Genomic DNA, 15,748 nt, shown 5'->3' on the forward strand with positions numbered 1-15,748 from the left:
ATAATTATGCATAATAAGCGAGTGGCTTCAGTACGTCGACCGTAATGTACATTCGTACACCGACCAATCGCCCCGAGGTACTCGAACGACCATGATGATCATCGCCATTGTTATAGCTATATCGTGCTTCAGATTCTTCTTTCGTCGGCGCTGCCGGTCATTTCAACGATGTATGAGTATACCTGAATCAAAACTATATCCCATCCGCTCTCATATATTGATATAAAATTCAATATATATTTTTCTACTGTTTTTTCTTTTTTCGTTTACCGTGTATCGCCAAATTAAATGATACTTAGAGATACATAAGCAAACAAAAAAAAAATACAAAAAGTAGATCCAATATGAAATTGATACAGTTCCCGGAAGAAGCAAATATTGTACAGTAAAATAATTCAAAAAAGAAGAATGGTAAAAAAGAAGAAAATAATAACATTACTCCCCTCTTCCGTTGCCTTTTCTAATCCAATAACGTTATCGTTATTTCGATTTTTCATCTCGCCCGCATCTGACATTCAAACATGCTTTCAAACACGGAGAGTATGATTGAAGTGCCGTCAAAACCCATTAATTTCGCCGCAATACCGTCAATGCGCGATCATCGAGGACGACACGTGTTTCCACGCGAGAGCGCGACAATGATCGATCTCTCATCGACGCTAAAGATCACACAACAATAACGCGAATTAATCCCGTACGCAAGTATTCGTTTCTATACTCGTAAATGCACAGCTCCATATAAATCTCTCGATTAGCCCGCGGCAGCAGCGCGGCCGTGATGGCCGTTGTTGCTCGTCCGCCTCCGCCGACTCCACACCATCTCTTACTCTACTCTTTTACCCGATGTCCGACTTGCGACGACCGCCGCGCCGGTTCCCCACCTTCGCAGCTTCGAGCAGAAGAGAGGCATCGGGCGCATCGCTCGGCGACCTCTCGCAGCGCGGCCGAGAAAAGGCGCTGCATCGCATTTCGCGGCGTCTCCCGCGGCGATGCACCGCGCAACGGCGCGGACTGACGTGGGCGAGGGTGGGTGGGTTGGTGGAGGAGAAAACCGGTACCCCCCCCTCACGTGCCGTGTCTTCTGACCATCGCGAATTCTTCGCTGGACGGTGGAAAACGAGTATACCGCGCGACGTCTAAACGCGTCCCATCTTCCCGTCTCGAGTCTCAACAATTGTTACGACGCACACCGAGATTTTTACGGACGAAAAATACTGAGATAAGACCAAGATAGATCCATATTGAATTGTAATTTGTTAATTACAATTTCGGGGTCGCGGATCGTAACAAGATTTATAGAATATTTATAGAAAAACATATACATATGCTAAGATAGATATTGAATTATTTAACCAAGAGGTACACAATATTTAAAAAGCTCAAAAAATAGATATCTTTTTTTTATTATACAAGCAGCAGTTTTCTGATGAAAACGGTAGTTTATCTCGAAATTATATAAACTTTGAATTTGTTTTTATTATTTCTTGTTGGTTCCTTTTAACAGCGCGAGATCCTCTTGGTCGCAAAAACCATATATTACACTATGCAAAGCAGGCCTGTGGATAATAGCTAACATAATGTGCTGGCCTTTCATGAGCACGTAGTAATGAAAATTCGAGGGAGGAGGGGAGGGGGTGCCTCTCTAACTCGTGAACCAAACTGACCAACCCTTTCCACTGAAAGCGCGCTTAAAAGAATACCGTTGGACGGCCGGTACCTAGCGCCCACCAAATATTGTTTCGCCACTAATTGCCTTATTAATGCATATGAGAATTTCGCGTTAATGTTCCAAGCTCTCAGTCGATTCAGCATTGCCGATGTTTGACCAAAAACAATAGCTTAACTAGTCAAACTAGTGTTATCGTCGTCCGCGACTAGCCGTGAGGATCGATACGTTAAATCGACACCTATGTTACGCCTAAAAGGTATAAGCGTTGAACACATAACGAAAATTTCATACAATCGGCTCTAATTTCTGATAAATGTTACATGAAATCCTTCAATCGAAATATAATTCCACACAGAAGGAAAACAAAGAAACTAAAGATATATACGAGTATATACTAATTTATATTAATTACATCGAAAAATGGCTTGTGCGTACGTTTTACGTTTAATTTGTTGTAAAATTTATATTTAACTTTTTATTGATAATGCGTACAACTAATATTCATATGTTTTTCATTTCAGACGGAAATGTGAGGCCGATGGGAAGGAGGCGAAGGCGGAGCTGACGGCGCAACGCAATATGTTCCCTAGCGCTCAAATTAAAATGAGGTAAATAAGTCTACATCCGAGTTCCAATATAAGTCGTCCCAGAAATAGTCCATTTGAGAAAGAGTTATATAACTCAGTAAAATTCTCTCCCCGTAAGCGTCATTTAATTTCATACATCGTAAATCACAACGTCGATTTCATAGCTCATAGTTCGCCTTCGTTTGATTAGTTTCCTGGTCGTGCTTAGAGTTGTATATAAAATTATATAGAATGTAGCACAAGAACTCACGCAATATGAAATATAACAGAGCCAATTACTTAATTTACAATAGCTATGTGTAGCTTTTCTATAAAATGTACGTATCAAAGGTAGAAATATATTAAGTCTGCAGTTAACAGTTAATAAATAGAAAAAGCTTTATATTGCTATTCTGAGATTTTTAAATAATGATAGCACAAAAATGGAAATTTTCTCTGATTTTTATTCAATTGCGACGATTGATATGCAAAATGTTCTGCGAGAAATTCTGATTAGCAAGCTGTAATTTTACTATGTCTAATATCAAAAGTGTTTTTTTTTTTCTTTTTTAGATTGCTGTCGCCAAGCAGTTCGCCGGCCACCTCGCCCACGATGTCGAATTCCTCGTCGCCAACACCACCGACGCCGGCGGCCCCGGCTTACAATCAGAAGATGACCGGTATTCCTTGCGTAGCGGCCGCTTCGAGGTACACTGCACCGGTTCACATCGACGTTGGCGGCACGATATACACGTCCTCCCTCGAGACTTTAACGAAGTAAGAATACGTTCACTTAAAAAATTCTTAACAATCACCCATAGGTCGAGAATAAAATATACAACGTATTTCCGCGTCTTAATAAGTGCCATAAAAACTTAATTTCTATCATTAAGAAGCATGAAATGTCAACGATTCGAAACTGAGATTTACAAATAGAATAACTTATGTCGTTGATTCTTATTAGGACTTTGTGTGCATATTTCGAAGAAAAGCGTGTTACTTTTAGAAATTATATACATGGAAAAGACAATTTTGCTGAAGTATCTTAAAATTTAATTAAGTATAGATCTGAAAATAATTTTGTTAGGCCAGATTATTATACCAATGTTACTTTAACTTCAAGCAAGAAGCCGAGAGAGAGAGAGAGAGAGAGAGAGAGAGAGAGAAGAGTTTTAAGTTTACTCTCTAAATCTGAATCAGTGGATAATCAGTGGATATCAGTGCCAAGTATACCACTGGTAATCAATTAAATGTTCTTAATCTAGCTAATCTTTATTATATGATCTAACTAACTTGTTTTGTATTTAAATTCAATGAATGATATTAAAAGATTGAAATTAACATGCAAATATCAGTACTTTAGTTATATAACGCTCAAACATTCTTCCTTTTTTTAATTGAACTTCACTGATTATCAGTGCCAAGTGTGCCACTGGGTAATTAGTGACTATTCACAGATTCAGATTTAAAGAGAATAAAGTCAAAGTAACGTTGATGCAATCGAGTCTTGGATTCATCAAAATAAGTAGGATGCTCAAATTGGTTGCTAGAATGTCAAAACTTTTTGCTGCATTACTCATTACGTTGGAAATTCCTATATAATTATTTCGATAATGTAACAAAATTATTTAGATCTTATACAGCTAAATGTTTAGGCTCCAGCAGAATTATTCTTTCCATGTACATATTCAGGAAAATATTTTCTATCGTAACAAAAAGAAGACAATGATGAATCGAGTGAATTACATATCAGGAACGGATATCTTTCGAGCCTTCCGCGAAAGCACAGAGTGTGACTTTTAAACAGCATGAAGAAATTCTAGCGAGTGAGAGAGTAGAAAGGGAGCGTGATGTCCGGATCGCGGAAACGTGACCATCGACAACGCTCCAGGATGTTCGTACTGGGCAATATCTCTGAGAACATATCGTCCGCAATCAGGCACACCGTTACCGTGCCCGGCAGTGTCCAAAGGCTATTTGCGGTATGCCCGTGCACTTTATGCATAAAAGAGACGTAACGTGAAAGCACAACTGCGCTTTGCTTATATAGAGAGGGTTTTAATCTCCTCGAAGTATCACCCCGCAGATATCCTCTTTGCCCTGGCAAGAAAAATCTAAGAGTATTATGCTCCGCATGATTCCGACTGGTATAAAATAAATCTCTGACACTAAGAGTAAAATTTAATGATATAAACGTACAATTAAATTAAAATCATATATAGACATAATTAGACTTTAATGATCAGTGCGAGTATTATGTATTCCTCACAACATTAAACTTTTTTGCCATCTAGTCTTCTCTTTCCTTCGATCGTTCTTCTCCATCTTTTCAAGAAGAATAAATTAATAATCGTTAAATTATTTAAATTTAATAATGTCATACATTTCACTTGTGCATAATAGATTAGATTTTAAATTGATATAAACGGCAACGATTTAATGGCTACTAGGCATAATATCTAAATTGCTAAATGTCACCGCAACCTCGTGATCTTCGTTTCGAGTAATGCTTGTTACGTGAGCTTAATACGTTATCTTCGACGCGAGTGAATATCCAGCGCGCTTAGCGGCGAGGAAAATCATTCCTTTCACAAGGAGATCACGAGTGCACGACGTCAGACTACAGTATACGTAGGTACAGCATCAGTAAACCGCGATAGATGCGTTCGTGAGAAAGCTGATCATAATTGACAGGTGGTCTTATCGTTCGTCTCGTTAACTGAATAGGCAATGAGTTCTGACTTGCTGCGAAGATGTTTCTATCGAGACTATCCATAATGAATGAGCGAGAAAATCGTGATGGATGTACTCGTACTCCTTCGTACTGATATTGCCAAACTTCTTATCAAACAATTCAAGTAAAACAACAAATCCAAAGTAAAGAAAATTATTAAAAAATTTTAATTTATCTTAAAAATATATAAAGAGTATATTAAAGTGAAAATGAAATGAATAAAATTTATTTAATCATAATTTGTAGTATCGTGTAATATATTATTTTGTAAGATATACGCCAAAAATAATAATTGCTAAACAAGCACTGAATTGATTATATGATGACAAAATTAATATAACACATTTTTCATTACTACAGAAATTATTAAAATGCTACTTTTGTTTTAAAATATTTCTTTATTACCTTTAATATACATATTATTAATGTAATTTAAGAGATATTATTATATGACTTTTTTCTTGTTCAAAAATTTATTTTTAACAGATAAACTTTTAAATTTAAGAATTTCGTACTGTTTTTTTTTTAAATGTCCAAATAAGAGTTAACAAATAATTTTATATTCTTCAAAAAAAGTAATAACAAAAAAGAATTTCAAAACAACCAGTAGCATTATAATAATTTCTGAGTGAAAAGAGATAGTTATATTAATTTCGTCATGTAATCAATTTAATGCTCATTTAACGATGGCGGATCATTTTTGACATAATAGCTATCCTGTAAAGAAATAGTTCGAAAATCATTAGATCGGCAGGCAACCTAAACTGAGCTAAAACTAACAACAGTATGCGATAGGCAAATTTACACGCGATGCATGGATTATCGTTAGTCGAGTTAGTGGAGCGCAGGTCCGTTTTCTATGAACCGTTACGACGCGCATCGCGAACACACCCGTGATTTAATCTGTGAAAATGTCGACAGGATAAGTGTCGCCGACGTATCGAGCAAACCAGCAAGAGTGCAAAATGAATATCACGTAAAATCGACAGCTTGCCCGCCCCGCTCCACCATCTCCGTCGTCACACTTCGTTGCACCTTCCTCCCTCATTACATGACGTGACCTTATTGCTTTGTCGAAAGTATCAGCCGATACTGGCTTGGCTGCGTCGCAAATGAGAATATCGCGCAAACATATATCAACGCGATAACAACGGTATCATTCGACAATACGTTTCTAACAAAAAAAATTAGTTTTAAACATGTCCTAATTTTTTTTCTATTCGTGCTAATTCTATTTATAATCAATTTTTCGAATCGCAAGTCCACTTTAGATAATTTATAATTCACGACTAATTTTAGACAGAAATTCAGAACAGAATTCTATCTATAATATTGCATGTCATATAATATAGAAAATATTTGAAGAAGTAAAATACGTATATATAGAAAAAATATATATATCACTGATGTACGTATATCTACGTATGTTTTCTATATTATATGTGTATTTTATTTCTTCAAGTGCTTTCGATGTTAACACAACGCGCAATATTATAAATAGAATTCTGTCCCAAATTTAGTCATGAATTATACAATATCTAAAATGGGCTTTACGCTGATGACTACCATCATTCTTTCCGTTCAAATAAATCATAAATTTAATTAACGAAATGACACACGAGTTTCCGCTTATTCGTTTACATCGATAATGAAATATCATCAGCATCACAAAAATCATACACAGACTACCATCTGACAAAGCAGATTTGCAACCTCTATATTATGCAATTCTGTTTTGCGTTTGACAATCATCGCGTCACATTGCTTACCCATTAGCATGAATTTAATTATCCTCATAACGGAGAGAGAAAGAGAGAGAGAGAGAGAGAGAGAGAGAGAGAGAGGAGAAAGAATAAGCGCATCGATCGGAGCTTTCCCTCGCATTAAAACGATATTAAAATTGTTTCACAAGAGAGACATATATTTCACCGTGATATATTACTCAATAACTGATTTACAGCAACTACATCATCGCTGTTATTTAATATTGACGCAGTTTACACTTAGGATTCCTAGCTAGGAATCGTGCTGATGCTTGTACACCGGCTGGCTAACGATGTGCTCTAGAATCATGCGACAAGAAGATAACAATAATAAATACGATGCGAAATGATTGCCGGAAGATATGTCCTCGAACTAAAGTAATAATCCACCAGTCATTCTAAGTAAACTTGAAATGGTTGGAACAATTATAAGAGATGTCTAATGTTAATGTATATAATTAACAAAATTCAACAAAAGTCCCGGAAAACAAGTATACAATAAACAAAAGTCAGCGGAATATCTTGGAAAGCATGCATTTTTTTTTTTAGAAAAATGTTTCGGACAAAATGTTTGTTGTGTGTGGGTTTAAAAAGATCTATTTACTGATCTTATTACTTTAATCTTAAGTGGCGTCGCCAAGGTCAAATCGATTTGTTTTTTTAAACTAAAACCCCTATTTTTTTATTCCATATTCTTATAATTATCTCGAGAAAATCTTCAAAATACTACAATATAACAAAATATTATTTCATTGAACACTTTTCAAGTTATAAGGCTTAAAAATTACAGTACTACCGGCATTATATTAGCATTAATTATCTATAAGATTTAATTATCCAATTGATGGTTTAAACCTTCTAAATGTCGTTCAGAATCATGATTTTGACATCATATATCAAGATCAAAGTCTTTGAGGTTGTTACTTTTATTCTCGTTACTTTTAATTTTTATATTAAAAATTAAAATAAGAGGAACAACCTCCAAAAGTCTTGATCTTGATATATGATGTCAATATCATGTCCTGAACGACAGATTCAATTTAAATCGTTAAATTTTCAACGCCTAGAAGATGTCATTGATGTCTTCCCATTTAAAAAATTGGTCCTACATATGTATGTATTGTAACATATGTATATATTAAATACCGCTCATTTGTTACGACAGGCTCAAAAACAAAATTTTCTAGAAAATAAATTTGAATATTTTAAATCATTATATTAAGACTTTGTAATTTTGATGTAATAACTAATAATAGAGAAATACAAATATATACTTTTAAAGTATGTTTTTTTCTTTATGTTTCCGTTTCTTTTTTACGAGCAACTAAAAATGATAACTCTTTAGTTATATTATTATTGTAGTGAATAAATCTAAAGGATCAATTTCAAATGAAAAGGCATCAATAACGCTTTCCGTGCAATAAGATTACATTTGATGTTCTTAGATAATGATAAGAATTTATTTTTCTTTTACTTTTATCGTAAGCGAAGCGACTAACATTTTCTCAAGTTTTCGACCTCCTGTCACCAAGAGAAAAAAAATTCCGATTAATTAAGGGATGTAAGAATATTGGTTAAGTATATAATACACATATATTCTAAAACGCGATATAAGTGATTAAATATTCGTGATTTATTTGCATTAATAAACGCAACGGATAGAACAGTTTCTATTAGACTGCGCATATTTAGGTGCCTCGTTTATACGACGTTATAGATGAAGTAAACAGGTCAATATAATGCACACGAATAATAAATTCATGCTGCTGATTAATTTAGTTCAATCGTCGGTGTATAATCGGCAATTTCAAAATAACGCCAAACGTTTATTATCCCGTAACAACCCACCAACCTAGCACGATGTTAATTAGTAAATGTCTATTTATGCGATAACCGCAGGTTTGTATACCGAAAACGCGATATTCATTAACTTGTTTTTATTTAATATATAAAAATATGTATGATTTCATTTTCGAAACAGAAAAAACGATTCTTGTACTGTATATTACACGCGTTTAAAATTTCATTAACGCTGTTTTAGTTCTATGCTGTGATTATATTATTTATATTTTCTTACAATATTACTTTTCCAAACAGACAATTCAAGTTTAAAAAATATTTAACCGAAACGGTTTTATGCTGTATAAATGGATGTTATTAACGTTAAATATGCGTTTATTAAATCGTCGAAGTGTCTCATAAAAGCATTATTTTAAACTAGTATAAAACATTTAATAGACGTTACAAATGTCTTATAAACGTTTTAATAACGTTTACTGAATAGTTTAAAAACGTATCAAATTTTAAACATTTATTTTTCAGTTTATACGTTTATTACACAATTTCTAACGTTTATTAAACGTATTTTGAATGTAATTGTGTTGCTTGGATTTATCGCTTAATTAATCTATCAGTTGTTTAAATTAAATCTTAGTAAATTACGTTTTAGAGCAATCATCCTGCAATCGAAATAATATTTTAACAAAACGCAAATAATTGTTCCGCCAATAATTATTTATTTAAAGAATAATTTTGATATTAAATAATTAATCGATGAAATATTATTCCCAACGTAAACATACGTTGTAACCTTTTTAAGTTCTCCTTTGAAAATTTTGCAAAAAAAATTATTTAAATTTAAGTATAGATAATATCACGATTTCTGAATGAATCACTTTACTAATTGAATTTCAATTATGAAATTCATAATTACTTTTTTAATCATGTACGATCCTTAGTTCGTAATGTAATCATATCGAACTCCTAAGGCGGACTCCACGTGCCTTGCGAAAGATTAATCATTGCGTATCGCATTTTCTACCAAGCGTTTACGGGAATGACGTAATAGTCGATCATTAGTCCACGCTTCCGGTATCACATAATCCCTAAAACATCGTCGATCATCCTGCCGGTTGAGAAGGCTGTACAAGGCCTCGAGGGTATCCCATGGTGAAGTACCAAGTCGTCATTTCCTCGCCCTCTAGTCGGACACGTGCAATTTAGTGGGATATAACGGAATGTCTCGGCGGACGCCGCCCGTCTCGTGCTCGAACTCACACGTATCTCTGCATATACGTCAGCCACACATGAGCGCATTAGCTTATCCTTATTTTCGTTCATAAAGTATGATTTATTGCGTAAGATTTCAGACTGGTGAAAACACTTCTACATGTAACAATCTTTTTAGTCACTAAAAAAGCTCAGATAATTAAACGAAAACAAGGATAAATATTTTATTTGTATAAATCGAAATTCTTAATTGTTAATTAAAAAATCTTCATATGTCACATTAAAATTTTTTGTTAAAATAAAATTTATTTTATTAAATACTTTTATCAGAAATATCTTCTTATTTTTCTATAACTTTAGGGGAGACTGGGTTGTAACACTTATATAAAAAACCGTTATAAACAAAATATGCAAATGTAAGGAAGACAAAAGTTTGTAATAAATAATAATATATTATAAACTTCTATTTCTTTCTTACGCTTTTGTATTTTGTTTATAACGTTTTTTTTTAAGTGTTACAACTTATTCGTGTTACTTTTGACCCCAGTTCTTCCCTAAAGCTATAGAAAAATAAGAATTTATTTTAACAAAATTTTAATGTGATATATGAAGATTCTTAATTAATTTACCTCCCCTACATAATTAATTTACCGTGGTTTAATAATTCTCCAAAATTAAATCTCGCAACAAATCTTTGAGGAAAAGTCAATTCGAAATTTATCGAGGAATAACTAGTAAAATGCACACAGCTTCGAAAATATTCTGTACACATCGAAAGCAGAGCGGAATCTGAGTGATGTGAGCCGATCGTTTAGCGTTTTCCCATAGCGAACGGATCTGACCCGGGATCGGACCTCGGTTGGTCGGTGGGCCCAAGAAATCGCCGCGGGTAATCACGGTGCTCGTCCTCCGCCCCCGGTACCGTTTCCTCCCCCACTATCACCCCTCTTCAGTCGTTCAGACCTTCACAAACAACGTAGGCCCTTGGCCTACGAGTGCACATATCTTGTTCTCGCTTCTCTTGACGATATCACTTTCGCACTTTCTCTCTTGTTTTCTGTTTCTTAATGCAAGTTATTCCGTCCGTTTCCATTTTTATAAGCGTACTTGTTACATCTTTGTTGAGAAAATAAAACACAAAGTTAAAGGATTTTGAAAATCAAAAGTAAATTAATTCTATAATATATAGAGAGAAGTTTATATAGATTGATATTTTTGGTTGTGTCTCAACTTCTTAAGAATTTCCTATAACGTTCATTGTTGCATTTAAAATGTTTCAATCTAATACAAAAAAATGTTCGGAAATTGTCTCGCATAATAGATGAAAGAAAAAAAGAGATATAATAATATTCATTTAAATAGTAGAGAGTATACCATTTTCACGTCTTCACTGGCCGAAATTACAGTGTGAATTTTAATTTACCCGCGGCAATTGCAGCGAAGAAAGAGAAGGGATTTGTTCACCGAGGAAGAGTGAAGTTTCCCTTACAATAACTCGCTTCGATATTCTATAGAAAATTAACTATACCGTATAAAATTTCGCGCACGCTTTGAGGTAAAATCCAGCGATTTTCATTTCCCCATTCTAACAGCGATTCTCTCTCTATCCTCTTACACCAAAGTATCAGTGAGAAGTCGATAGAAAGCGAGATCATGAGGGAGAAAGAGAAACAAAAAGGGCGAAGGATGAAAAGAGGGAATAAGATAGATAGATAGAGAGAGAAAGATAGATAGAGAGAGAAAGAGATAGAGAGAGAGAGAGAGAGAGAGAGAGAGAGAGAGAGAGAGAGAGTCTCCATACATGTATATACCTTTGTATCTACCCCGCGGTGTCTTCTCTCTTCCTCGCTGAAGTCAGATCGCCCACAGGCTCCATGAGGCCGTCGTTATTATATGTTATCGCCATGGAAGGTATGGGAACCGGCCTGAGGGGGTACCAGGTACCTACCTCGGTATTTCCCCCTCGTGCCATAACGCACAACGACGAGATACACGGAGAGGAGAGCCGATTCTTCCTCTCTCTCTCTCTCTCTCGTCGCATCGCGGTCCTTAGAGTCAACCGTGCCTTCTTCCAACCGTCCTTTTCCCTATTACGACTCCTCCGCCCCCCCCCTCTCCCCCGCGTCCCGTTTCTCTTCTTCCATCTCGTCCTTTTCCCAGATCATTCGTCTATTATATGCTAAATTATGACGACCTTCGGCGGTGCATGCAGAACACGGCATCGCTCATGGCACGTCCGAGAACACATGCGAATAAACACCGTGAAGCTGATTGACACGGATACCATAAGTGTGATTCGTTTACGAGGTCGTGGCATTATTAACCTTCGCTACAGACAACAGGGTATCGGACAATCCACGATTTTTCAAATTATATAAAAATTATGTCAAATATTATCGAAAAAATAAGAAGCTTATCATTTTTCATCATTAGTGTTAGAATAATGAGCGCTAAAAAAACCCAGGCGAAATTAATAAAGTGAAATATTATAAGACACAATAATTTCTCATTATTAAATTGACATAAGAACTAAATTAGATGTCCATTTCAGAAAATTACACATAAGAAGGGGGGGGGGGAGATCAGAAATAGTACACGTTTTTCCTTGGAAACATGTCAATTATGATTTTCCATATCGTTGCTAATAATCAAATCCTTGAGACACTTAATTAAATTCATCTCGCTATAAAAAAGAATAAAAATTATAATTTTTCCTTGTCAGAGCCTGTCTTTTCTATAATTTCATAGCTTTAATTTATAGCGAGATTAAATGCGTAACGAAACGTTACATTATTCTTATTATCTTCGAGATGTAACTGCGAAGCACGGAAGGGATATCATAACGGCAACGGTAGAGCGCAAAGATGTAGTAAGAAGATTAGCTGCAGCCTACTTTGAACGATGCAGCATTCGCGAACATGTTGTGAAACGCGTTCGAAAATGTCACGGGCACTTTCTAAAGAAGCCGGAAAAAGTGATACATACGGTGCATGGACTTGCTACTTCGAGAAGCATACACATACGTGCATCTGCATATCTGCTAAAGTAGATTTCATGCGCGTATTTTATGCTGTCTTTACGATCCTACCGTTCTGTCCTCGTTCCCGATTCAATTCTTCTCTATATTTCTTTTCTATTTCGTTGTTTTCTTTCAATAATGAACGACTTTTTTAATTAAACTGAATTAAATTGAAACCTTCCGATAAATGATCGGCTAATGGATTTTATTAATGGTTAAATTTTTTTCTGATTGGAAATGTCATTTTTGTTCTACATTTGCGTTTTTATATCCACGAAGATATTCAATTCCTATTTTTCGAATATATTTCACATATTCAGATTTTTTTTTAATATTTACTTTAAAAAATCTGAATATTTATTTTAAAAAATCTGCATATATATGTATTTTTGATTCAAGAAGGCGTTTAATCAATTTATTTCAGATAACGCTATCATGATTCACTTCTCGAGCTCTCATAATAACTATAACTTGCTCAAACTTAATTCAGTCAGTGCGTCGAGTCGGAATTTATTAAATGAACAGCTGCTTGTACGCAACCATCAATCGCGAAAACAGCACGCAGCTACCTGAAGCGGTTTTGGCAGGTGACTAAAGTGTCAGCACCTGCCCAACACTTAGTTAGCTGTTAGTTGATAGAAAGTATAATTTTCATAACATTACATATGCAATCCGTGTATATCAAAAATAACTCTTATAACTTCGGATATCAGATCAATTTTTATAAATAATGTCAATTATGATTACGTATGCATCAGTCACGTAAGTAACAATTTCGAAGTTGAAGTCTCATGAATCAAACGCGATAATACTTTCTCGAAATTTTCTCATACGCACTTTCAATCACTGATTAATGCTTATAAAAGTTACAACTTTCACAGATGACAATCTTATTTAAAAAAAAATCTTGTAATTTTTTCCAGATACCCGGAATCCAGGCTAGCAAAATTGTTTAACGGCAGCATCCCCATCGTTTTGGACTCGCTAAAACAACACTATTTCATCGATAGAGACGGCGGCATGTTCCGGCACATATTGAATTTTATGCGAAATTCTCGGCTGCTGATACCCGACAACTTTGCCGACCTAGATTTGCTGCTGGAGGAAGCACGATACTTCGATATTGCGCGTAAATTTCGTTAATTTCATTTCTTGTGCTTTTTTTTTACTTTAACGCCCGTAATTGAATTGTTTACGTGTGAGAAAGATACGGAAACCACGATTTCAATCGCATAATAAAACAAAGATGATGAATTTACCTTTCGTGCTTAATACAAATCGCGATATAACGATATATCATTTCTCTTCTAATTCTCTTAATCGACTTCCGAACCGTCTATGCAATACTCAACTATAATGGAATAGTAATAACAAACTCTAAAGTAGCCGTTTACTCAATTGCTGGAATAATACAGAATTCTGAGTACTTAAAAAATGAGGTAATGAAATATACTCTCTCGGGACTATGGAATACACTAATCGGTATGTACATTTCGCGTTTCGAGAAAAATCGCATTTTACGTGCAAAATTTCCTCAAGCACTTTAATAATTTATTAAACCCATTTATAATCAAAGGAGACTATAATATTGTCAATAGAGACGAAATCTCCTGAGCTCCCACGACCTAATTATCAATATCGCAAACTACCGCTATTTGCGAAATCATCTTTTTTTTTTCAAAACAGATCATTTTGTTAAAACACTCTCCTCGAATGTAATGCACCTTTTTTTTTTTATTTCAGCTATGTGTAGACAATTGGAGCAGATGAAGAAGGAGCGCATAAAGAACGGTTCGACAACAATGACCACAACTTCGCCAAGTCCCCCGCCCTCTGGTCAGCTCGGTGGTCGTGGCACTGCCTGCACTACCGCGCCTTGCAATCGTGATTCTGAGAAAATGCGTGGCAACGATGGTAACTGCAGCTACGAGTGCGTAGCGTTACACGTGAGCCCGGATCTGGGCGAGCGGGTGATGCTATCAGGAGGGCGGGCGCTGCTGGACGAGGTGTTTCCGGAAACGACACAGGCGGTGATCGATGCGCGATCCGGCGTTGCTTGGCACCAACAGGATGCCCGTCATGTCATACGGTTTCCACTAAACGGCTACTGCAAATTGAACTCCGTTCAGGCGATCACCAGACTGCTGAATGCCGGTTTCCGGGTAGTCGCAAGCAACGGCGGCGGCGTAGAAGGCCAACAATTCTCGGAGTACCTGTTCGTCAGGCAAGCCGTCAACACTTGACGGAGCATGGCGCATCAGCGCAAAACGATCTCCAAGTCGATCCGCTGCCTGCAGCGTGACTACGACTTAGAGTGAGTGCAACTGTCCAGGAGAACACCTCAAGACTGCATCGCGGATATTTTCGTTATTCTAGCAAAACAGAGCGGAGCATCTCGGTGGATAGAACTGCCAATCGCAACTGCTGTTTGATGCCGAAATATTTATAGTAATATGAAGATCTCGTAACGTGCGTTAAAGTCACTCAACACTATATCTCGAATCATGAAAAAGTGAATAAGTGAATAAAAGAGTGCGAATGAGTTTTGCAATTTACATCAATTTACATTCGTTTTACAAACCAACTTTGTCAAACAGCAACGTCCCGTTTGTATACACACGTAAGTTACAAGAATTATTTGCATGTATTATAGTCTGAATCTGAAATAGTTGACGTCGAAGGCGCTTAATCGATTATTTTAATAATAAAATAATCATAAAACTATTGATATGCAAATTTCAAGTAAAACTCGTTACATTCTGACGTTATACTAATAAATGTAATAATCAACATAAAATTTCAAAAATGTACTAAAGAATAGATTTTTTAGTAACAAATTTGAGGACAATTAAAGTCAATGTATTTTAGAATATCAAAACTATTTAATGTATTCGTAAAAAATATGTATATTATATGTATATAGAATATATATAATATAGTAATTGTAAATATATAATTACTATAAATGTATATTTTATGCAATTATTA

General features: G+C 35.5%; 1 protein-coding gene across 1 annotated transcript in view; it reads left to right on the plus strand.

Moving 5' to 3' along the window:
- The window catches only part of LOC108745823 (BTB/POZ domain-containing protein KCTD1), a 27,148-nt gene extending 11,603 nt beyond the window's left edge, over nucleotides 1-15,545 (plus strand). Inside the window, exons 2-5 of the mRNA XM_018482202.1 lie at nucleotides 2,191-2,277; nucleotides 2,809-3,012; nucleotides 13,684-13,889; nucleotides 14,504-15,545. Coding sequence (XP_018337704.1) covers nucleotides 2,249-2,277; nucleotides 2,809-3,012; nucleotides 13,684-13,889; nucleotides 14,504-15,003 — 939 coding nt within the window. The 5' untranslated portion in view covers nucleotides 2,191-2,248 and the 3' untranslated portion in view covers nucleotides 15,004-15,545. The remainder of the gene's footprint in view (nucleotides 1-2,190; nucleotides 2,278-2,808; nucleotides 3,013-13,683; nucleotides 13,890-14,503) is intronic.
- The last annotated feature ends 203 nt before the right edge of the window (nucleotides 15,546-15,748 follow it).

The sequence above is a fragment of the Trachymyrmex septentrionalis genome, unplaced genomic scaffold, assembly GCF_001594115.1.
Source record: "Trachymyrmex septentrionalis isolate Tsep2-gDNA-1 unplaced genomic scaffold, Tsep1.0 scaffold15, whole genome shotgun sequence".
NCBI classification, from domain to species: domain Eukaryota; kingdom Metazoa; phylum Arthropoda; class Insecta; order Hymenoptera; family Formicidae; genus Trachymyrmex; species Trachymyrmex septentrionalis.